At 40.3% G+C, this 20,585-nt stretch overlaps 1 protein-coding gene and 1 long non-coding RNA gene across 6 annotated transcripts in view; one reads left to right on the top strand and one right to left on the bottom strand.

Moving 5' to 3' along the window:
• Positions 1 to 199: 199 nt before the first annotated feature.
• LOC111248637 (CUB and sushi domain-containing protein 1-like) overlaps positions 200 to 20,585 on the bottom strand; it is a 98,900-nt gene continuing 78,514 nt past the window's right edge. For 2 of the 5 annotated variants that reach the window (XM_086988344.1, XM_022801310.2), the window contains 9 exons: positions 10,720 to 10,887; positions 9,847 to 10,426; positions 9,210 to 9,502; positions 8,446 to 8,955; positions 7,222 to 8,007; positions 6,536 to 6,762; positions 3,621 to 3,785; positions 2,981 to 3,306; positions 200 to 2,711 (listed from right to left, as the gene is read on the bottom strand). In XM_086988344.1, the coding sequence (XP_086844470.1) occupies positions 2,360 to 2,711; positions 2,981 to 3,306; positions 3,621 to 3,785; positions 6,536 to 6,762; positions 7,222 to 8,007; positions 8,446 to 8,955; positions 9,210 to 9,502; positions 9,847 to 10,426; positions 10,720 to 10,834 (3,354 nt within the window). In that variant the 5' untranslated portion in view covers positions 10,835 to 10,887 and the 3' untranslated portion in view covers positions 200 to 2,359. The other 3 variants (XM_086988343.1, XM_022801312.2, XM_086988345.1) reach the window with 3 other exon arrangements.
• Positions 6,710 to 12,672, top strand: LOC147755910 (uncharacterized). Its single transcript, XR_015327310.1, has 2 exons — positions 6,710 to 6,784; positions 7,192 to 12,672. It is a non-coding gene; the product is annotated as an uncharacterized LOC147755910 (long non-coding RNA).

The raw sequence follows: 20,585 nt of genomic DNA, 5'->3' as shown, positions 1-20,585 counted from the left end.
TATATGCTTTTTAATCACATTGAGTTTAGATTCGCGTCGCAGGATTTTTCCACCTAGAAACGAGCCAGAACCAATCCGATTTCCTTACTTGGCATCTTCCGTACAGATATGTACATAAAACAGGACCTAAAATATTTAATAGCCCTTTGAGAGGGCCAACTTTTCCAAAAATTTTCCGCAAAGTTATCACGCAACTTGAGACATTTGTCCTTTAACAAGAGAATTTATTTGCTATAGTACAGAACATACATCTAAGTCTTCAGCTAGTTTATCGAAGCTGCTAGAATTTATAGAATAGAATAGGTAACCCAATGATTATTAGTAGTTGCACGCATCTCGTGATTGGCTTATCAAGAAACTATTCATAACAACGCATGAACATTTCAGTCCCTAAATGAATGGGTGATAAGGATCATATATGGAAAAAAAGATACATACAAAAAAAAGCAACATTTACATAAAGACTCACTATTAACTCGATTTAAAAGAAAAGGTAACTTATAATAAAATCGAAATTAAGGTAATTTCATTTGTGTACGCGGTACCAATGGTTGCCAGGAAGACCTGTTCTAGGAACGGTTCTAGCCTTATAGTTGCTGATCAGAATAACTTTTTTGGCCTTGGGCCAGAAGGCGACATCTTAATAATAACAGCGTCTCACGAAACGGTATCTCAGAGACACGAGTAGCTCATCCGGAATGGGTCTGACTTGCGACAATGATTAGCAATTCCAAGCGAAATGTGGGAAGCTGAACCGGCCTTCGTCTCAGAAAACGAAGTTCTAGCCAAACCGTCAGCGACTATTAAAGTTCACTAAAGTAAAGAAAGTTGCAAAGATCAACGACATAACGAATGCTTTGGGAAGATTTGAATCAAATGAACATTTACATGGGAAAACTGAACAAAAATTGTAAGTCACATACTCCACCCAAAGGTAAAAGAACAACTACCTTCTTTCGGATTCAGTTCACGGGGATTAAGTCGGTATTACCGTCTTTTCAAGTTTTGTAAAGGAATAAGGGGATAGATTTTGTTGGTTAGAACATTAGATATGGTGAAACAATGAGGAATTTCCGAGAGGCTCACTCACTCCAAGCACTAAAACTAAACTAGCCCTGAACGTACGTACAAAACAGTTTAAAACGCTTTCCATTAAGATTCATGAGTGAACCTTTATTTAAACGAAATATTATGTGCAATACTCGTTCGCTAGAGCAAGCTTTATTTTAGATCTGCATTTACAAAATTAAGATTCTTTAATAAGTCTAACAATGTAATCTTCGTTCGATCACAGATTGCTATCTTTGCCTGACGAAGCAGAGTTTCTCTTGTACTCAGGCAACGATTTGATCTTTTCCTGCGTATGCTATTACATACAGCGCTCGATAGCTGTCCTGAGTGTCCGGAACATCCAAGCTACACGAGGACTCCATCGTTTTCGGTTTGACGAAAAAAAAGCCGTCACCGGTTTCACCTTTGACTCTTTTTTTGTCCTGAATTTGACGAGTGTCTGTTTTCTATGTTACAGGGACTCTATGAGCTTAATTTGCTCGAAAATCGACATAACTTAAGGCGAACGCCACCTGGAAGATCGCCATCGGCAACAGGATTTACCGCATCCCGGAAATAATTATGTACAATAGAAATTAAGTAGGAGCATCCTTCTAGTTTTTGCATAGCTGTTGTTCCCTCCTTCGTGCATATCTGACGTGCACGCCTATCCTACGACATTTAAATTGTTACCTCTACCTTCTTTACACTGTACACGAGTGTAGAGATACCCGAGGTTCTGGTGAACTGGCTTGTCACACGCCATATTCGAATGGAGTTCCTCAGAGTTCTCCAAAGCTCTTGATTGTTGCCGTTAAAGCCAGCTATTTTAAATCGCGTTACTAGTTTTTCTCCGTAGATTGTGAAATCGCACGCTTCTTACGTTGATCTATATGCAATAACGAACAACAGGTCCATCGTCGCGTCCTACCTACCTACTTGAACAAACTAGAATCGTTCCTTTAACGCACGTACGATTACGTTTAGTAGTTCCACAACTTCGAGTAATCCAACGCATATGAGACGTCTTTAACGTTAATCATTGTTTTTTTACAGCATTTTCATAAAACAGCAAGTGCGTCCATATTCATGTTATTATTGCTGGAAATCACAAAAGCTCACTGATACTCTAATTATATCGTAGAAATGAGCTGCGAGTCCTGTAGGCGAGCCACAAAAAGTCAGAACGTATCCAGTCTGTAAAATTTGATTCTTTCTTGACAGATTACACCCGTTCATTTAGCTATCTAACTATCTATCTAACTAACTACAAGTGAGTTCGTTTTCCGCGGTCCGTTTTCTACTCGTGTCAAACATGATGGGTTGCTTCATTGACCTCCTGAATGTTGGCGTATATGGGCTGACTAGAGTCACCACTGTTATCGTACAAATTGTCGCTATAGATATTTTGCTGGTGTTGTAGTGCTATGGGGGGCGTGTTGAATGTAACAAATTGATTCGATGGATGATTCGGAGGAAGCGGTGGAGGCGTGACGTTAGCGTACTCAGCCATTGAGGCCATCGCAGCCATATTCATGTTTGTCATCCCTAGGCCCGACGCTGGTCCGTCGTAAGGACCTCCGCGTTGAGTGGTTGCCTGGTAGTTGTTCTTTGGCGAGGACACCACGTTATTCTTGCCAACATAGCGAGCTCGAGCATGACTGCAACGCATAGAAAGTCAGCTTAGTTTTTTTATGTCACATTTTTCTATCTTAAAGGTCTCAATGCCGCAGGAATCCTACGTAGTACTGTCAAATTGAAACACGTCGATAGATTATATAGGATGCTAGCATTCACAATTTCTCTTAGATTTTTACGCTCGGTGCTGCCTTTAGGAAGAATGTTTAGTCTGGGGCATTGATTTATCGCTGGAGCAGCACAGAGCGTCCAGAAGCAAACCGGATCTCAAAAGAATGTACTTGAAACTTACATGTTAACCGGGGGACTTGGCTTATGCTTCATCCAGACCCAAGCAGCTCCAATGAAAACAGCCACTAGCAAAAGGCCTCCAACAGCCAATGAAATTCCAATTGAATTCGAGGTCTGCTCATCGTAGTGTGGTATAATGCGTAGAGTATCGACGTCATTGACGCGATCGGGTTCACGATCGATGCACGTTGGCTCGCGACCGCTCCACGTCGCATTGGCCAAGCACACCCTTAATGAAGCGCCGATGAGCATCTTATCATGCAGGCATTCATACTCAACGTGAGAGTTGAATGTCGTAGAGCCGTTAACCAGCAGGCCGCGTCCGTGCTACACCAAACATTTACGAGAAAAACTCAGATTTACGTGAAACAGCCTCCAGAAAGTCCATCAAACGTGAAAAGACATGATATAACAACAAAGTGATAAAGAAATTCACCGTTCTGATAGTTTGCTCATATTCACAGGAAAAACAATACAAATTATATTAAAGTACAGTCAGTACTACATCATAAACTTAGTAGCAATAGGGTTGAGTAGCGTTTTATTGACCATAACAGAAATAGACGCAAAATTCGCAGAGCCCTTTAAATATCTTTGGGTACGTTGGACGTTATAATTAAAGAAAATGTTACAAATGATACCGGTATAAGGTCTGGTCGGCCGCAATCAATGACACTGCAGAAAGGGACTCCTGGAGGATCCCAGCGGCCGTTTACGCGACAGACACGTACTGGATCAGCACCCACAATGCGATAGCCGTCCTGACATGAATAGCTTGCGACGGCACCCACGTTGTTCGATGACACCTGTTTAACAAAGCACGTCATTAGAAAACGAGAGAAGACTTATCGAAACCACCGACTCTAGCCAATAGGACGGAGGCAAAAGAACTATCTAATAAGGATTCAAGATGTATTTTGAGGTCATGCAGCATCCATCCGCGTTCGTTCGCGAGCACGTAACGTGCCCCTTGGAATGCCAAATACATGCTTGTTCCACTGCGAAAACCAAAATACACAAATGTTGAAATGTTTATTACCCAATTAGATACGTCAGTTTTTTTCGATTGTAGGTTGTCCCGTTCATACGCTGGCCCACGGATCATAGCCTAATGAATGACATGCATGAAATCCTTAACGTCGCCATTGACTAACCTATCCTACAAGGTCGATAGATGTGTTTAGTACTTTACATTCAGATCAAAACTGTCATCTATGATACGAGTCTGCACAGATATCGCGTGAAAGGTCTAAAGAAAACCTAATCGTTGAACAGGTGGATGGAATCAGCGTTAATTTCATAGAAAGCTCGCGCTAATATTGGATTTGCTGCTGATGTTTCAGCGTTTAATGTTTGTGATGAGCAGAATTGTCGTGACTATGAAGCGCCTTTAGTCACCATGACAGGACTGATTTCGTGACGATCCGAAATATATTCAGCGAGATGGGAACTACATTATATGTAGTCGTAAAATCGCGTGACCATGGTTACTTCAGGCCTGTATCGTACATCTTGTCATTGTCGTTGTTGTTGGTGCATGATGTGAGGTAACCTAGTCGCTCGTGATGTTACCATACAGTTTTAGAAGGCGGTACTACTGCGAAGATAAGATGAATTAAAAGCACATCCTAAAGGCGAAAGCGGACTCATGCAAATGTTTATTCAGGAGGATCGAATTTATTATTGTTATCTTTGTCACGATTTTCACTAAATCGGAAATTTATGTTGCGTCTTGGTGTGTAGAAATAATGTAATAGATCACATGCGAAAAAGAACCTGTAGCACATGTTAAAAGCAAAGATGACAGGTGGCTGTGACTATATGTGTGCGGTGCTAATTAGATATGCGCATTTGGCTGGTTTGAAGCGTAGTAAATAACTATACATTTTCTTGTTTTATCAATTTTTTGTGTTTATTAGATCTGTTTTTAATAGACGATGATAGACAGGTCACAAAAAAGCTCGAGAGACCTTTTAGATCTCAAATAATACATGTACGACGTATCTAATTTAAGAGTAAAATAGGGAAACAAACAAGTTTACAAACGCTGTTCTAATCGCACAATTATGAATCAGGAAGACAGATATTCCATAAAAATCCTATTCTTTAGATTATATCGGGATGCGAAGTAAATAGATATGTGATGTAGCTGCCAAACTTCAAGCTGCCTTGTAATACAAGTTTTGAGAGGATATATCTTGGAATATAAAGAACGACTTAAAAAACAGTTACAGGATTCGAAACCACAGCCGGGAAGAAACCGACAGAAGTTGGAAGTGCAAAACTGCCGTATTCATAAATGTCAACTTTTCGAAATAAGCTGCACTAAACTTTCGAAATTGTGTTACTGCTCGTTGCTGTAGCAGGTGACGCCATCTGGGAACAGGTCACCGTTGGTTTTATAACAATGGCGGTCTTTTTCACAATCGACATGGCATATCGAATGGTACGCGGAGCTATAATGTTTATATCAACGTATGCATTAGCGAGCTTCGTCCTATAGCTCTGTTTGACCTCGTCAGAAGCCAGCGTTGAATTTATTTTAACTTCCGACGTGGTAAGCTCTATTTCCTTCACACTTGCCGACGTTGTTGTTGTTAACAGGTCTGGTGCGTTCGTTACGATAGTGGTATTACTGTCGACTGAACTGCTGTCGGGAGATAGATGCAAATTTGAGACAGGGAAGGTTATTAGAGTAACCGAAAGAAGTATAGGGGTGCTAGAATGAGAAGCACGACTGGGATGAAATAAGCCAGGTGTTATCATTGAACTATGGAGCGCGGTGATCGCAGCTGCTGCCAGGGTAGTGTTGAGAGAACGGTTCAAGGTGGGATCTTTAGAGACGCAGCGACTTGAGGAAGATGTTTTGGCTTCCCGTGGTGAGGTTGTCATGACCGACGCTGAAGGTGGACCTGATGGTAGTCTGGTCGTGTTCTGGGATGTAATCTTGTTCTGGCAGTTGATGCGCACGTCAACCGCGTCCACCATATTCAGTGTATCATCGTTGGCGACGCTCTGCAGATGCAGAAGTTCAGCCTCCGTCGGTAAGTAATTAGCATGAATAGGTGCCCACAGGCTTCATGTATGCGCATAATTTCGGAGTTGCCGAAATGCAATAGGCGCTATAGAAGAATCACGGATAAATAAAAAGATGCGACGAACAAACACTTGATGGAAAAACCCAGAGGAAAAGTGAACTAGGAAGATAATTGACGTGTGCGGGACAAAAGGGTAGTAACAGTCTAGCAACGTTAGTCTAAACTATTTGCCAATTAGACATGTATGCATAGAGATTTGCTGAAAGGAAGTAAATGCTAGCTGAAAATGGACTTGACGTTAATGGTCAGCAAATATCTTCAACTTAGTGAACCTAACTATTTTATGCTGTACGCTATCAATTCGGGAGGATATAAGCTGTATAATCGAAACAAGTAATAATAATTCTTTAAAGGAAGATAGATATAATAAACAGGCATGGATAATAACTTTTTTTCTTATAGACCATTTCTGTCTAAACATTTCGAAGTTCACGTCCAATGATGATTTGAATACTTACCTCAATAAGGAGTCGGTCATCGTTCCGAGGGGGATCGGGGCAGATCACTTCGACGCACACGGGCTCGCTTCCTGACCAGGTACCATTTTCAAGACAGAGCCTGCGTTCGGCCCCATTACCCAACCGATAGCCATCATCACAACGGTATTCCACAAGAGAACCGTAATGAGTTGTCTGAGATTCAGCTACACCGTTTGATATCGGGGGAGGCTTACCACACTCAATATCTGTTGGCACAGGAAGACTATCGTAAGGAACAAATTATCGCATATATATCTACGCTAACCAAAAGCCGATACAATTTTTTTTTTTTCGCTTCATAGTACTTATTTTTCTTTCATATATCGCTATATTTTATATGCTTTTTAAATAGATGTAATCAACTTTATTATAACTGCATCAGTGTAGGCAGATGTATTTTATCTCTATATACGTACTGTAATCCACGTTCTAAAAGCGTGTGACAAGACGATTAGAGCATCAACACAGAACAAAAATTGTTAATATATATTTAGTTCCTAGTAGCGATTCGGGTTATTTTCACAGCATTTGATTTGTGGTAATAGATAATCGATATATCTTGCATCTGTTTAGCCTATACTTTTATTGCCCATTAGTATTAATTGATACCAAGGAATCACTTGATCCTATTTCAGGTAAGTTGACTCTAACTTTAGAAAACTTACAGTGGCATGTGGGCGGTTCGGTCCCATCCCATTCACCAGTGGACAGACACGTCCGCAGCGCTATCCCTTCAATAATATGGCCAGCCATACATTTATACATGACACTAGAACCGACCCGAAACGAGTCAATGGACGAACGATCATTGTTCGAATACAGAACCGTAGTGTTTGGCGCCACTTCCGGTGGAGCGCAACGTATCTCTTCGCATCTGGGCGACACGCCTGTCCAACGACCATCAGTGCCACAAACTCGGGTCTCAGATCCGACGAGTCGATAGCCGTTCGTACACGAGTGCGTGATAACGGAGTCCAGCGTCGTCGTCGAATCATTCAGGTATTTGATTTCTCCTTTGAGAATGGGCGGGAGTCTGCCACAATCGACGAGCTGGCAGTGCAAGAGCGTGCCTGACCATAGACCACTTTTGAGACACGTGCGTGTCAGATCACCGGACATCAACTTGAATCCGGCCAAACAGCCATATTCAACGTTCGAGTGAACATGGATGTTCACCCGTTCACCTGTAATGGCGTCGGCTTTAATATAGGCGCCATTAGGAATCGGTGGCGGTGGGCATGCAATGATTTTGCACTCCGGCTCACGACCTGACCATATACCGCGTTCATTGCATGTGCGAGTCACGTCTCCGTTGACCAGCGTATAGTCGTTACTGCACGAATAGGTCACAACTGAGAGGTAGTTCCAGGTGCTATTAATGAAGTTAACGTTGCCATTGTCTGGCGGTGAAGGTTTGCCACAATCAACGTAGCGACAGGATGGGGCCGTGGCTAGAAGGTGATCAAACGACAGGGTTAATTAACCACAGGACAATGAAGCTGAAGCTCGGAATGGGTGTTCGGAGAGATCGTTTTTTGCAGCTTGCCAAGTAAACAGCTTCGAAATAAGGAGAAAAGGTGATTGATAAAACATTGCAGACCCACATGGTTCGAAATAATAAGAGGAAGGTGAAGGATCTGATATATTAAGCAGACTTCAAAGTGGAAATGGGCAACCCTATAGTAGGCTGTTATACCATCAAAAGGTTTAGATTTTCAGCCGTTGTCTGTCTACCTATTCATGTGTCGATTAAATGTCGTTGACAAGGCATACTTTTTAAAATCAAAAACACTCTCGAATATAATTTCTGAAAAAAAACGATTTGGAAGAGGAACATATCTCAGCAAAATTATATTTGTGCTGGGTGTATAGCCTTTATAAGTACTAACATGTCCACTGCCCACCGAGCATGCATTTTCTCCTGCCAACGCCCACGAGAGCATGACCTCGCTGGCACGAATAAACGGCTTCTTGGCCTGCTTTGACGCCCTCCAGCTGAATCGAACCATTTACAGGTGGACTGAGTGTGCCGCAGAAGTTTAGTTGACACTTGGGCTCTTGCCCCGTCCAAAAGCCCGTTTTAGCACAGCGTCGGGTATCTTCGCCGGTCAATGTGTAATTGGCGTCACAAATATATTCGGCGGTGGCGTTGAACGTTGTTCGAAGATCCCGAAGTAGTGCCTTTCCGTTGGGGATATGCTTAAGCGGGCCGCAGTCAATATGTTTGCATGTCGGAGCACTTCCACTCCAGAAGCCGCTTTTCTGACACGTGCGTTCTGCATCGCCCTGAATCACACTGCCAATAGGACAGTCGTATTTAACCGTGCGCAGTACGCCGAAATCTTTGCCAACTAACGTTGAATTCTCAGAGACGTCGGGACTACCGCAGCGAACAGGTTCTGTTAAACAAATGGATCATTAGCGAAATGAAAATGTTCCTACGCGCTCCTTTGAAACCTTCATACTATTTACTTGGAACACACGTAAAGCCTGCATAGGGAAAAGGCATTCCTCCTTACAGAAATAAGACAGTCTGATGAGACCGAGGTAGACTCGGACAAAAAAATTGTACAACTGTTACTAGTTAACTAAATATATTCATCGAACTATGGCGGTGATCTATAGATTGCCTCAGTGGCTTGAGTCTACTCACCGTATTGACAGATCCACGGTAAGTAATCGAGATCACAATTGAAATCATTAAACATCCAACTGAGCTTTTGGTCCAGTACAATACAATTTTGTTGTTTGTTATAGTTGTTTGGCTGGCCCTCTCCCCAAAGGAGACCGCCGGATGGAATAGGTTCATTATTGCTCCAGAACCAGCCTCGTCGGCCGGGTCCTATCCCTCGTTTGAGCGTCGCGCCAATCCAAACAAGGCCTTGGTTCAACTGATTATTATTACTGCGACGCGTGAGCTCGCTCCCGATGAAAGGTAGCGTCCGTCTGTATACAAGGGTGCCAAACAAAAACCGTTACGGATTTATTATAGTGGAGTATTTGAAAAACCTTTCAAATACACAAATATAAAATTCCTTCATACAGAAGCTCATAACAGTCTCTTTATACAAAGCCTTTTCAGATACAGATTGCTGTGGTTCTCTTTTTTCTAAATGAACTTGTCAGTTAATAAAGCAACATTGGAAACAAGGGGGCTTTAATTAAGACATTCACTATTTAGTCACTACTTATTAGTTTATTTAACGTCAAGCAAAATCAGAATCACCTGCAGTGTCGAAAGGTAGGTATTAGTGCCGAACTCAACGTTCACATGCGTTTAATTTACTCACCTGTCAATATTGTACATAAGCAGTCCGCCCCTCTTCTCGCAGTGTTCCTCAGCCAATTTCCTGCTTCCGCCCTGCAGGTGGAACTCGTAGCAGTTACGCAGGATCGAGACGACATCGTCAAAGTGTCCGCACATTCCTACGGAGAGCTCCTGCGTGGAAAACACCTGAACTTCGCAGAGTGACAGGGATCCGTCACCTCCGACCATCTGAACAGAGACATACCGTCCGTTGATGGGATAGGCACAGACGAACTCCTTCATTGCGCCATCTTCGAGAATACCAGGAAACCAAGCACACAAACGTGAGCCTGTCAACGAACTCGAGTTGGAAACTCGAATCTCGATATCATGTAGAGGTTGATGTCCACAACAGCCCCGAGTGAGTATCCGAACTACCCGAACTTCGTACGCCTGCAAGAGGTCTACCTGCCACCAAGGCGAATTTTCGACTCTGGTTTCCGTACACACGGGTTTTTCACCAACGGTAGAGAGGTCGCCGTCGTTAGCCAACTTGGCGGCCGCCAAATTTTTTGTCGATATGCTCGATTGTTTCGATGGCTTATTTAGAGCCACATTTGTCGCTGTCAACAAACACAACGATTTTCATATTATTAGTCTATGTGATCGCGCTAAAATTGAGGGTGCTGTGAGATAGGTACAAAATAGTAGAAGGAGGCTGTACTCATCTTTGTAGTGCTAGACATCTGAGAAGCAACGAGGTAATATTTTTAACAGAAAGTAAACTTTAATATACATGTCGAAAGCTACCGTAATAAATGCAATAAGGTCGTCCATGCACGGAACTATGCACGATAAATGTATGGTTAAACAAACAATCCCACATGCATAAGAAATTGATAAGTATAATACGTACCGCAATAGGGCATTCGGCCTTGCCATCTTCCACCTTCACATATTCGCATTGCAGGACCGAAAAGCTCGTAACCAGTATCACAGCTATAGTTCGCTTTTGATTCACTAGCTGACATCTGTAGATGAACCGTAGAATAGAGTGGAACAGCTGGCGGGGGACAAGATTGTGCTGCGAGTTTGGATCGAGCAAAAAACCGGGAATAAGAAAAAGCAAGGCAGCGACTTGTTAGACATTCGATATCATTAATCAATTAAACCAAGCCACTAAATTAGAGTTAGGAAATAAGAAGACAACCGAGTTACTATTAAATTGGCCCTTGACAACATATGTGACATATAATTGTTTATCGTTACGGGAACCCAAAAGAAATCAGACAAGTCTGTTTGATGTGTTGATGCAATTTTCCTTAGTTAGACAGTTTTTCACGCTACTATAAACACAACCAAGTGCATCGCGTGTGTAATTGTAAAATTACTCTCTTCTAAAGAAAACAACAGAGAATTTCCTTGCCGAGAGAACAGAATCTCCGCTGGGCCCTTCGTGACCACGCTTGACTATCTCAATATAATAACGTGCTCGTCATTTTCGTCTGCTAGAGCCTTGTTTTCAGCCGTGTCGCGTGGCGTTGGTTGCATAATAGTCTACATTTGGAAACGTTTACCTCGCAGTGTGGGAACGAACATTTCACTAAGTAGAGAGGAACTTTGGCAAGGCCGAGCGAATTAGAATAATAGTAAAACTGACAAGACACGAGCCGAAGATAACCAAGTGACGCTGGAAGCTACTTGTGTCAGGACAACCTAAATAAACACACCACCTACTTGTTATCGGGAAGGAAAAAAGTAACAGTAGGAACGTGAACGCTAAATAAAACGTCATTGAATATTATGGATAATGGGTTAGTGGATATGAAAGACGATATCATTAACAGAGTGTCTGTACACATTATTTGTAAACATTTAATTAAGGTACGTGAAGACAACACAAGAAATAGTCGTAAAGATCAGCGATAACCGTAGGTTTTCTTTATGTATTTCTTGAAGCTTAACGTGTAAAAACGCATAGAACTTACTATTTAGTATGCTCTATTTTCACTTATTATTTAATAATCATCACGTGGATCATGCACCGAAATGTTTCAACAAGCTCAATTGCTTTGCAATTAAGGTTACGAAGCTCAAAAAGGTATTCGAGAATATTTTGTCTATACTTTTGTTTTGGGAAAATTTGTATCTAGATCACGTTGTGCTCCTAGTTAATATTTTTAGAATCAATTTCAAGCAGACAACTTGCTTCGCAGTGTAACTTCACAAAATGTTACTTCCAAAAAAAACTATTTATAATATATCAATATGCCACCACACGAAATATATATACTTAGTCGTATATCTAATAGTAATGAGCGTTTTATAATTTGCTTTGTAAAAGTTCGCAGGCTATAATCATTCGATAAATAGTGTTCGGTTGCCCACGCTAAACAAATCAGAGTAAGTTATTATATTTGAAACGCTTACCCAATCGTCGCTACTTGTTACTAGGTAAATAACTTAACAATTACGCGATTGAAGCAAATTCCAGCTACGAGCGATCATTGTACTCATTGTGTCAGAACGATCGATGAAAACAATTTTCCCCACACGCCCGAAATGTTCAAGCCTATGGATTGGTCTCTATCTTAGTTTGGAAACCTATGTAGCACCGTATCGGGGTCATAAACAATTTAATAAACAAATTAGGACTAGACATTCATATTTATGCGTCTGCGTTTTAAATGCGACCAGCGTCACCTTAAAGACATTTTGTTGACCACTTACGCTTCCAAGTATCTCTGGAAAAAGGATCGATCCACTCGTCCATAAAATTTATAAACCCAGCATTTAATGGTTAAAAAACAAGCATATATATTTGTACAAGACCTCAAATATGAATAATATATAGAGCGGCGTGCATAAACTGCGAATTTTCTTCATATTTTTGTTTCTAGGATTGTGTCTAATAGCAAGAACAGATAGTTCAGTATATTGTTTTTCCTATTCTATAAGTGTTATTCCCGGTAGATGTTTTTATTTATTTATATTTTTTATGCACCTTTATTGAAGGTCACCACTATTCATCACGAATACAGCTTTAATCCGAAATGTAGATCACCCACTAGTAGTTTTTTTGGAATTATTCCTACTCTATTTTATTGCAGAACGTTTTCGAAATAACTGTGCATCGAATGGTATCCGTGGGTGTTGAATCATTAAAGGGTCGTGCAGACTTTAGTGGAACTAGCTTTTAGATTGATAGCGTGTTAAAGCTCGTAAAAATTCGAAGGCTCAAAGCCGCCAAAAAGTTCAAAAGATATAAAAAAGTGTAAACTCCCAAAATGGCTAACCACCGTATCTTACTAGAACGGCCAAATCGGTAACTGGTATTTTCCTCTTTAAAATAGCTGATAGTTTCGGTACAAATATCCAGGTGTGTTGCAAGTAGCTTTACGAGCCGCTTCGATGAATTTTTAAGCTCGCTATATCATAACCCTATCAAGGATCTTCTGATTTAACTCATATAAATTTTTTCGGATTTGCAAAATCGATATGATAATAGCATAAATCGTCGTTTTCGATTAAGAAATAAGGTTCAAAGTTTCATTGAAACTTTTCCCACAGCAAAGAGACTTCTTATTGCTGTTGATGTGCACTAAAATTCCGTGAACGATGCGCTGCTGTATACCATAGTGGGTTTATTGTTTTGTTCTATGAAGCATTGGTTTTCGTCTGATTCCAGAAGTAGCAGAACATGAGGAACAGCAAGCAATAGTGAACTACTTAGCCCAATAGTGATTGCAGTAGCAATAATAACACCAAGAGTTCTCGTAACATGAGTGTGTCACAGGCAATTGCACGGAGGGAGTAGTTGCAATTACTGATTTTAGCGCTAGTGTAAAAAGTTTCTCTTCAGCTAACATCACCTTCGAATTGAACCATTTGCAACTACACAGGCAACTCCGAAAAAGCGGGTAAGACCACCAGTTGCTACTGCTGTCCTGATCATCTGTGGCCATCTGTTCGGGGTAACGGACAGCGGGGAGCAGATAGCCGGTAGCTGATACGAGTACGCGGTTCCTGCGTCCCAAAATCCCTACGCCGTCATAGATAGGTTTTCGTTACCACCACTCATACGATTGGTGGCGATAGTAAAATAGGCCGATAATGATAGTTGAATTCGATTTAATACTCCACTGGTTACTGGTGTCGATGTCCCGCAACAGCAACTTCGGTGCCGGTCGTTCCCAATCAGGCTCAGTTCTCAGGCCAGCTTATGTCTTATGTTGAGCATCGAACTGATTAATGATACAGCAACAATATTTAACAATTACTTGGTCCAACAGTCAACGGACATATCGGCGTAGCAAACCACTCGTTGTAATAAACTATTTTGTTCGTTACGTCAAAGTGACGAAAGCGTTTGCTGAATTACGACAACACTATTTGCCGACAACTTTAACTTATTGCCTTTTCAAAAATTTATCCTATTATGTTATTGTTGTATCTTCCCTATGTGTTGTGTACCTAACAAGCAAAAATCGATAAAGGTTAATTTTATTGTTAGCCTTTTCGAGTGAGATGGTCCAAAAGGGGAAACGTAACAGAGTAAGCTAACGGCTAAGTAAGTTAACGGCATTTGAGAGCGGCCTTCCTAATTTTATTTCGACTATTTTTCTTTGTATGTACGCTTAGCACAGCTTTGATTGTCATAATGGAACAATAAGAATATGGCTGGCGACTCACGCGTGACATAATTGTTATAATAACTATAGTTTTGTACGAGGACCCCCTGTATCTACAAAGTGTTTGTTCCGAATTTAAAAGGTAAAAAAATAGTGGCCGTGTTATGTTTGTGCGTATATAATCATATGCATTATAGCTATGGATATCGTTCAGGTTTCAGATAAGATGTTCACCGATTGTTGGATAAATTTTGCATATTTTCAATGCCGATCTATTAGGTGCTCGGTATGCAAACAGTCCTTTTAGGCTGGGTTCTCTTCAATACCTATTAAATCTAAAATGATAAATCCTAAAAATGATTATAAAACTTTTCAATAAGCGGGGAGGCAAGAATCTGAACCAGCCTTGTTTGATTGGGCATTTCACTCAAGTTGACAGTTGCCACATGGTGGCAATTATTTTTCTGGCGTATAGTTTTTAGTAGCGAAAAAAATCATCTAGCTCGTCCATATTTAGTAGAGCTAGTGAAGTACTGTCCAATATACATATCTGTAGTTACTGTTATTGGCAACAAGTACTCGTTGCATGAACAAATTTAACAGGCCAATTTCCCTACCTACAAATCTACAACGACTACTTATCATAATCAAAAGACGCTGGCCTGCAGTTTTCATCATCTCGGCTACACCATATAAATTTTAATTTATGAATTTCATCAGTTTCCTCAATCGTATCCTATAGAGTCCCCACTAGTAAAACAAACTGGAATATAACAGCATTCGTGATACATGTATGGTTACATGAAATTTGTCTAAGATTAGTAAGAAAAGAGATATGGTTCCCAGAGGATCGTTTCGGCTGCGGAAGGGAAGCGTGTGCTTGCTTGATGTCAACACATAGGTAATCATCTATTATAGTATATGTTAATTGGAAATATTAAGGAGATTCCTATATATATATATATATATATATATATATATATACATTTTCGGCGTTCCCGTTACGGTCTTGATCCTAAGCCAAGCAGAAAGGTAAACGACAGATCGAAAGATTGCTTTTATATATGACAAGTCGAGGTCAAATCTACTTTTTTGCAATGGTTACCTCCACCATGGTGATGTAACCAACGAATACAGACAGAATAGCAAACGACTGGAAATAACGAAAAATGTTGGCAAGTAGTAAAATTTGCCCACTTTTTTTAAACGAACACAAAAAATTACTTGAAAACGCACTATCGTAATTTAACAACCAGCCCATTTAGATTTGGTGCGAAGGTATACTTTGCATTTAAAGGGCATTTTTCGGGGTAAAGGTGAATCGAAAGGTTTGCATTTATTGCTGTAAATTTAACTTGAACTTATTTCATTCGCCCCCCGCTAAGCAGTTATTTGCCACAATACAACTGGATAGCGCTTCACCAGCATGCGTGTACAATGAAAGCTTGCGATTCCATTTTGGGTAGTTTCCAAAACACAACGAAAAAAGCCGTATAAAGATTCAGTTGAAGATCTACCTTTGTTCAGTCTCAGCACTATAAAAATGCACTTAGACAATATAAAATTAAACAAAAAACAAATGCCGAAAGTCAAATGCGACTCTTATTTTCAATGAATTACATCGATGGCGACACATGCAGCTGGCACGATACAATACTGACTGCAGTTACTGCTGTAAACTAATAGGCCATTCCAGTATTTTCATAATATATCTGGCAGCATAATCAACTTCAATTCTTGCGCAGCATGGCGCTGTCAGCTGTGGCAGACCTGCCCGTTATTTGCCCATGAGCAAAAAACGTTTGTTTCAAGCAATAGAGCCCTATAGGACAAGAAGGAGTTCATTTTGTTCTATGAAGATACCCCTATATACAAACACACCGTTGGATATATATACGTGCGTTGTTTTGCCATGCGCAATAATCGATAGTAATAACTTAAATAGGATATAGTGCAACTGCCTAATAAATGATTGGGGAAGGGGGGAGGGGTATGCAGGGCTTCCTAGGGCACTGACTACGTGACGCAGTGCCTGTGGTTTTGCTCCACTGATGAAAGAATCGGCATTTGTATACCCCTTATACAGAATAATACAGATCGTTGTAGAGGCACAGCGTAAGTAAATATACACGAGGCGATAATGTGCGCAAACGTTGCCTGTCTACATATGTATGCCTGTCTGTTGCCCGCTAGGCGAGCGCTTTCCACCGAATGCTTTGTCTGTCTCGCACATTCAGGATGCTACCGAAAGCGGTAAGCAGGCGGTGGCTGTGATTGTCCTGGGACGAACAATAGACCCTACAGGACAATACCGGGGCTAAAAGGGGCAATAGTAGAATTAGCAACCGTTGTCAATGGAACTGACCGGTAGTGGGTCAGATTTAGTCAACGGGCAGATGAGTTAAATGGGGCAACAACGGGCAAATGAATGAATGAGACCAGTTGACAGTATCTCACAGCAGCCGTAGCAGCGCCAACGACGCTCTGCAGCTTCAATTGAGTACTAGAAATGTCAGTAGAGAATGCAAATAATAACATAGCATATATATATATATATATATATATATATATATATATATATAGATAGATAGATAGAATTTACGATAACATAATAGGGGGTATAGCAACATCACTTTTCGGTTGGTTTTTGCTCACTTCCATTTTTTTTACCTAGATTACACAGGATGATCTTGCTTAACAGCTTCGTCGGCCTCTAGCCGGATCCTGCCGTTAGCTGTGACATGATAGATTTCCTATAAGATTGTCTGAACACACACATATATATGTATATATATATATGGATTTCTCGTATGTAGAAATTAAGGAACGTGAACTCATTTATCGAAGAGGTTGTTGTTGAGAAAAGATAGTTGCTGCTTACGTTGCTGAAGACACGTTGGTTCCCTGTGCCATATTTCCTTGGATTCTCAAGTATATTACGGTACGCACTACATAACTTCGCAAAAGCTGAAGACATATTTGACATATACATAAGTCCAGCAAACAATCGTTGCTTTTGTCGAATCAGACAAAAAAAAGAACAATGTTAAGTGCACACACGGTACCGCAACTGGGTTTCCATGAATCGACTTTTCCCGTACATATTAGTATGTCACTGATGTAAAAGGAAGAAAGAAATGATTAGTATTTATTGTTTTTAAATTAATAAAAATCTAATTAAGATTAGAAGTTAGCTCTAGGGAAGTCTCTTAACTGGCGTCCGACATACAAGTATGTATCGAGTGCCGTTGAAACGGTCACGTACAGAACGCCATGCACGAATAACTATTGCGCAACGTATTGTCTTGCCGTAGCTATAACCTTATTAATGGCCATGGACGGCACAATATATAAAATGAAAGTATTCATTCGGACTTTTAATATATTGCTAATTAACGCGTCAGCCTGATAAACGCTTAGTGCTTACTGAAATATAACGTATGGGCCAATCCATTTTAAATGACTGCGTAATATAATTATAGAAAGGGTTCATAATGGTAAAAACGCATATCAACATAGAGTTGTTTACTAAAATTACGCTACAACGACAAAGCAAACTTTACTACCCCATGAATGCTCAGATAAAGACAAATGAATTGTTATGATTCCCGCGCAGAGCCTCGAAACTAGCTGGCCATGATAAGCCAAATTCAAAGTGGCCTCGTGGATGACGGTTTCCACGGTGATTGGTAAGCCGACATAGACCGAGCTCGAACGCTTTGCCAATGCTGGCGCGCCTCGCAAATACATTTCGTTGTGAGACACATATAATGGAATATGCACAACGCAGATATATATCTCGGATGAGTGTTTGTTTATGAGGCAGAGGACTAGTTCAATAAACATGGTTCAAACTACGAAAACTGGCTAGATTCACACACGATTGGATTTATGTTTTCAAAAAAAAAAAAAAAAAGTGTATATTCAAATCTAAACATGTAAACAGGACACTTTGACGTTTACACATTGCTTAATAATTACCTATTCACTGTCGTTCCCCGCCTGTTTCCCTGGTCCACGGCACATCAGAGAACATTGCGTGTCAACTCAGACTACACACGATCCAAGACTCAGGTTTTCATTTGATACTCTAATTATTCCTCCACACGTATTTCTTTCAACAGCTTTGTTTTCGGTTAAACTTTGCTAAAGCTAACATAAGCTAGCACCCCGTGCTCCTAATAATATATATATATATATATATAATAAACAGTTAACCTTGTTAACTGGAACCGACTATGTTCAGATGTATTCATCTAAAGCTAAGCGCAAACAATACTTTGGTCTTCACAATGTAATTATATATATATATATATATATATATATATATATATATATATATATATATATATATATGGGCTTAGTGAGAACTTCGTGTAGCGATAAAGTCCAATATTATTAAATAAACGAACAATCTAGCTATTTCATCTCACTGGATTTTGCTTGGTACTTTTCCTATCTCTACTAGGTGAAGCAGGCCTTATTCAGTGATCTAAAAGAAGTAAGTTAAGCAGGCTTCCTTCATTGTTTGCAGAGTTGCTTCTGAAAGAAAGTGGTTACTATAGGTTTGTTATGGTTCATTTATTTTTAGGCTAAATGATCAGTTGATATGTAACAAACACAGGCCATTCCATTAAATAGCATTAGAATGATCTTAGTTTTGCTTAGACTGAAACGTTTACTGCACTCGGTGAGAAAACTACTATTTTGTATTGAATGATGCCTATGTAACAGAAGCATTTTTCAGCTTCAGACTGGTAAATTCAATCACTTATTGTTCAAAAACTAAAGAGAAGGAGGAAAGGACTATTATGAGTGAACCCTATTAAAATGGTAAGTGTACAGAAACAATTATCAAATTGTAACCATTCGATTGTAGGTGGCCATTTTTACCTAAGAACGTTGAATGGTTCAATGTTTAGTTCGTGTGTAACGTCGTCTCCGTAGAAATATCTCTTAACACTAAACTTGACCGTCGTAGTAGTTTCAACTTAAATAAAATCGTGAGCATTTAAACAGTGGCGGTTCTGTTTACTTTGCAACTAAACTTACCGAGGTATACCTTCACCCTTATTTTTCCATGGGCAGTGGTATTCTATGTAGACATAAACAGAACCATGTTTAGGGAATATTTTTGTGAAAACTCAGTGAATACGGCATATAAAGGCGCCCTTATATTTATAAAGACAGATCGGAATACGTCACTCACAATTGTGGCAAACAAAACAGAAGAGGACATGAGAAAACAGAACGTAACCACAACGTCAATCAAAGACGCACATTTTGTTGGAAACAAATTTCTAACAGAGAAATAACGACTAACAGCTAAGTTAAGAACTAACAAATAGCTTGTTTTTCATTTATAAATTTCTATCTATATAAACTCAATTTTACAACGACACCGGTAATGCGGTAAGCGTACGGGTTTCCTGACAACGATCAAATAGTAGCAAATTTACCTCTTATGAAACGGAACGAGAAAATGTGTGAATTTCAAGATTACCAGTTGACGTTACATCAGTAGCTGACGCAGCATGAAGGACAAACATCTGAACTGTGTAACTTGTAGTTTTTCTCGATGTTGTTTTTATAGATTTTATCATCTGTAACTAGACCGTTAATTCTGTTTGTTATAGAGACACATGTACGTATTATCCTAGCCGTCATGTACGGTCAATTAGGACCAGTGCTATACTATCAACGTGATATGCACGGCACCGTCCCATAATATTATTTGAAAGTATCTAAAATTGTGTCACTAATATTATTATCAATAGTGCTACCGTGTAGAGCGTCGAGCGTTTTCTGCAGCGTCACACGACATTAACGACAACGTCTACTACTGCTGCTTCTGTTGTTCGGGTGTCGTTTAATAACGGCTGCGACGCCCGGGCGAAGCATCGACTATAGTATAATAAATGACGCCGACGCAAACGAGAATCATTTATTGGGGTGCTATGTGCATTTTTGTTTACGTTTGGCTGAAGGAGAAGGCTTCCGCATACATACACACACACACACATGCGCAAAAAAGCCCGTTGCGTTTCTGCCGGCGCTAGCTAGAATCCTGCATCATTTCCTTCCAGCTGTCATAAATCAACCCCACCGATTTCCGTAGATATACATTCAAAGTCGATCCCCCAATATCAGT

The sequence above is a fragment of the Varroa destructor genome, unplaced genomic scaffold (genome assembly GCF_002443255.2).
Source record: "Varroa destructor unplaced genomic scaffold, Vdes_3.0 BEIS01000004.1, whole genome shotgun sequence".
NCBI lineage: Eukaryota > Metazoa > Arthropoda > Arachnida > Mesostigmata > Varroidae > Varroa > Varroa destructor.
The sequence above is the reverse complement of the archived record's forward strand: the minus strand, read 5'-3'. Positions and strand labels throughout refer to the sequence as shown.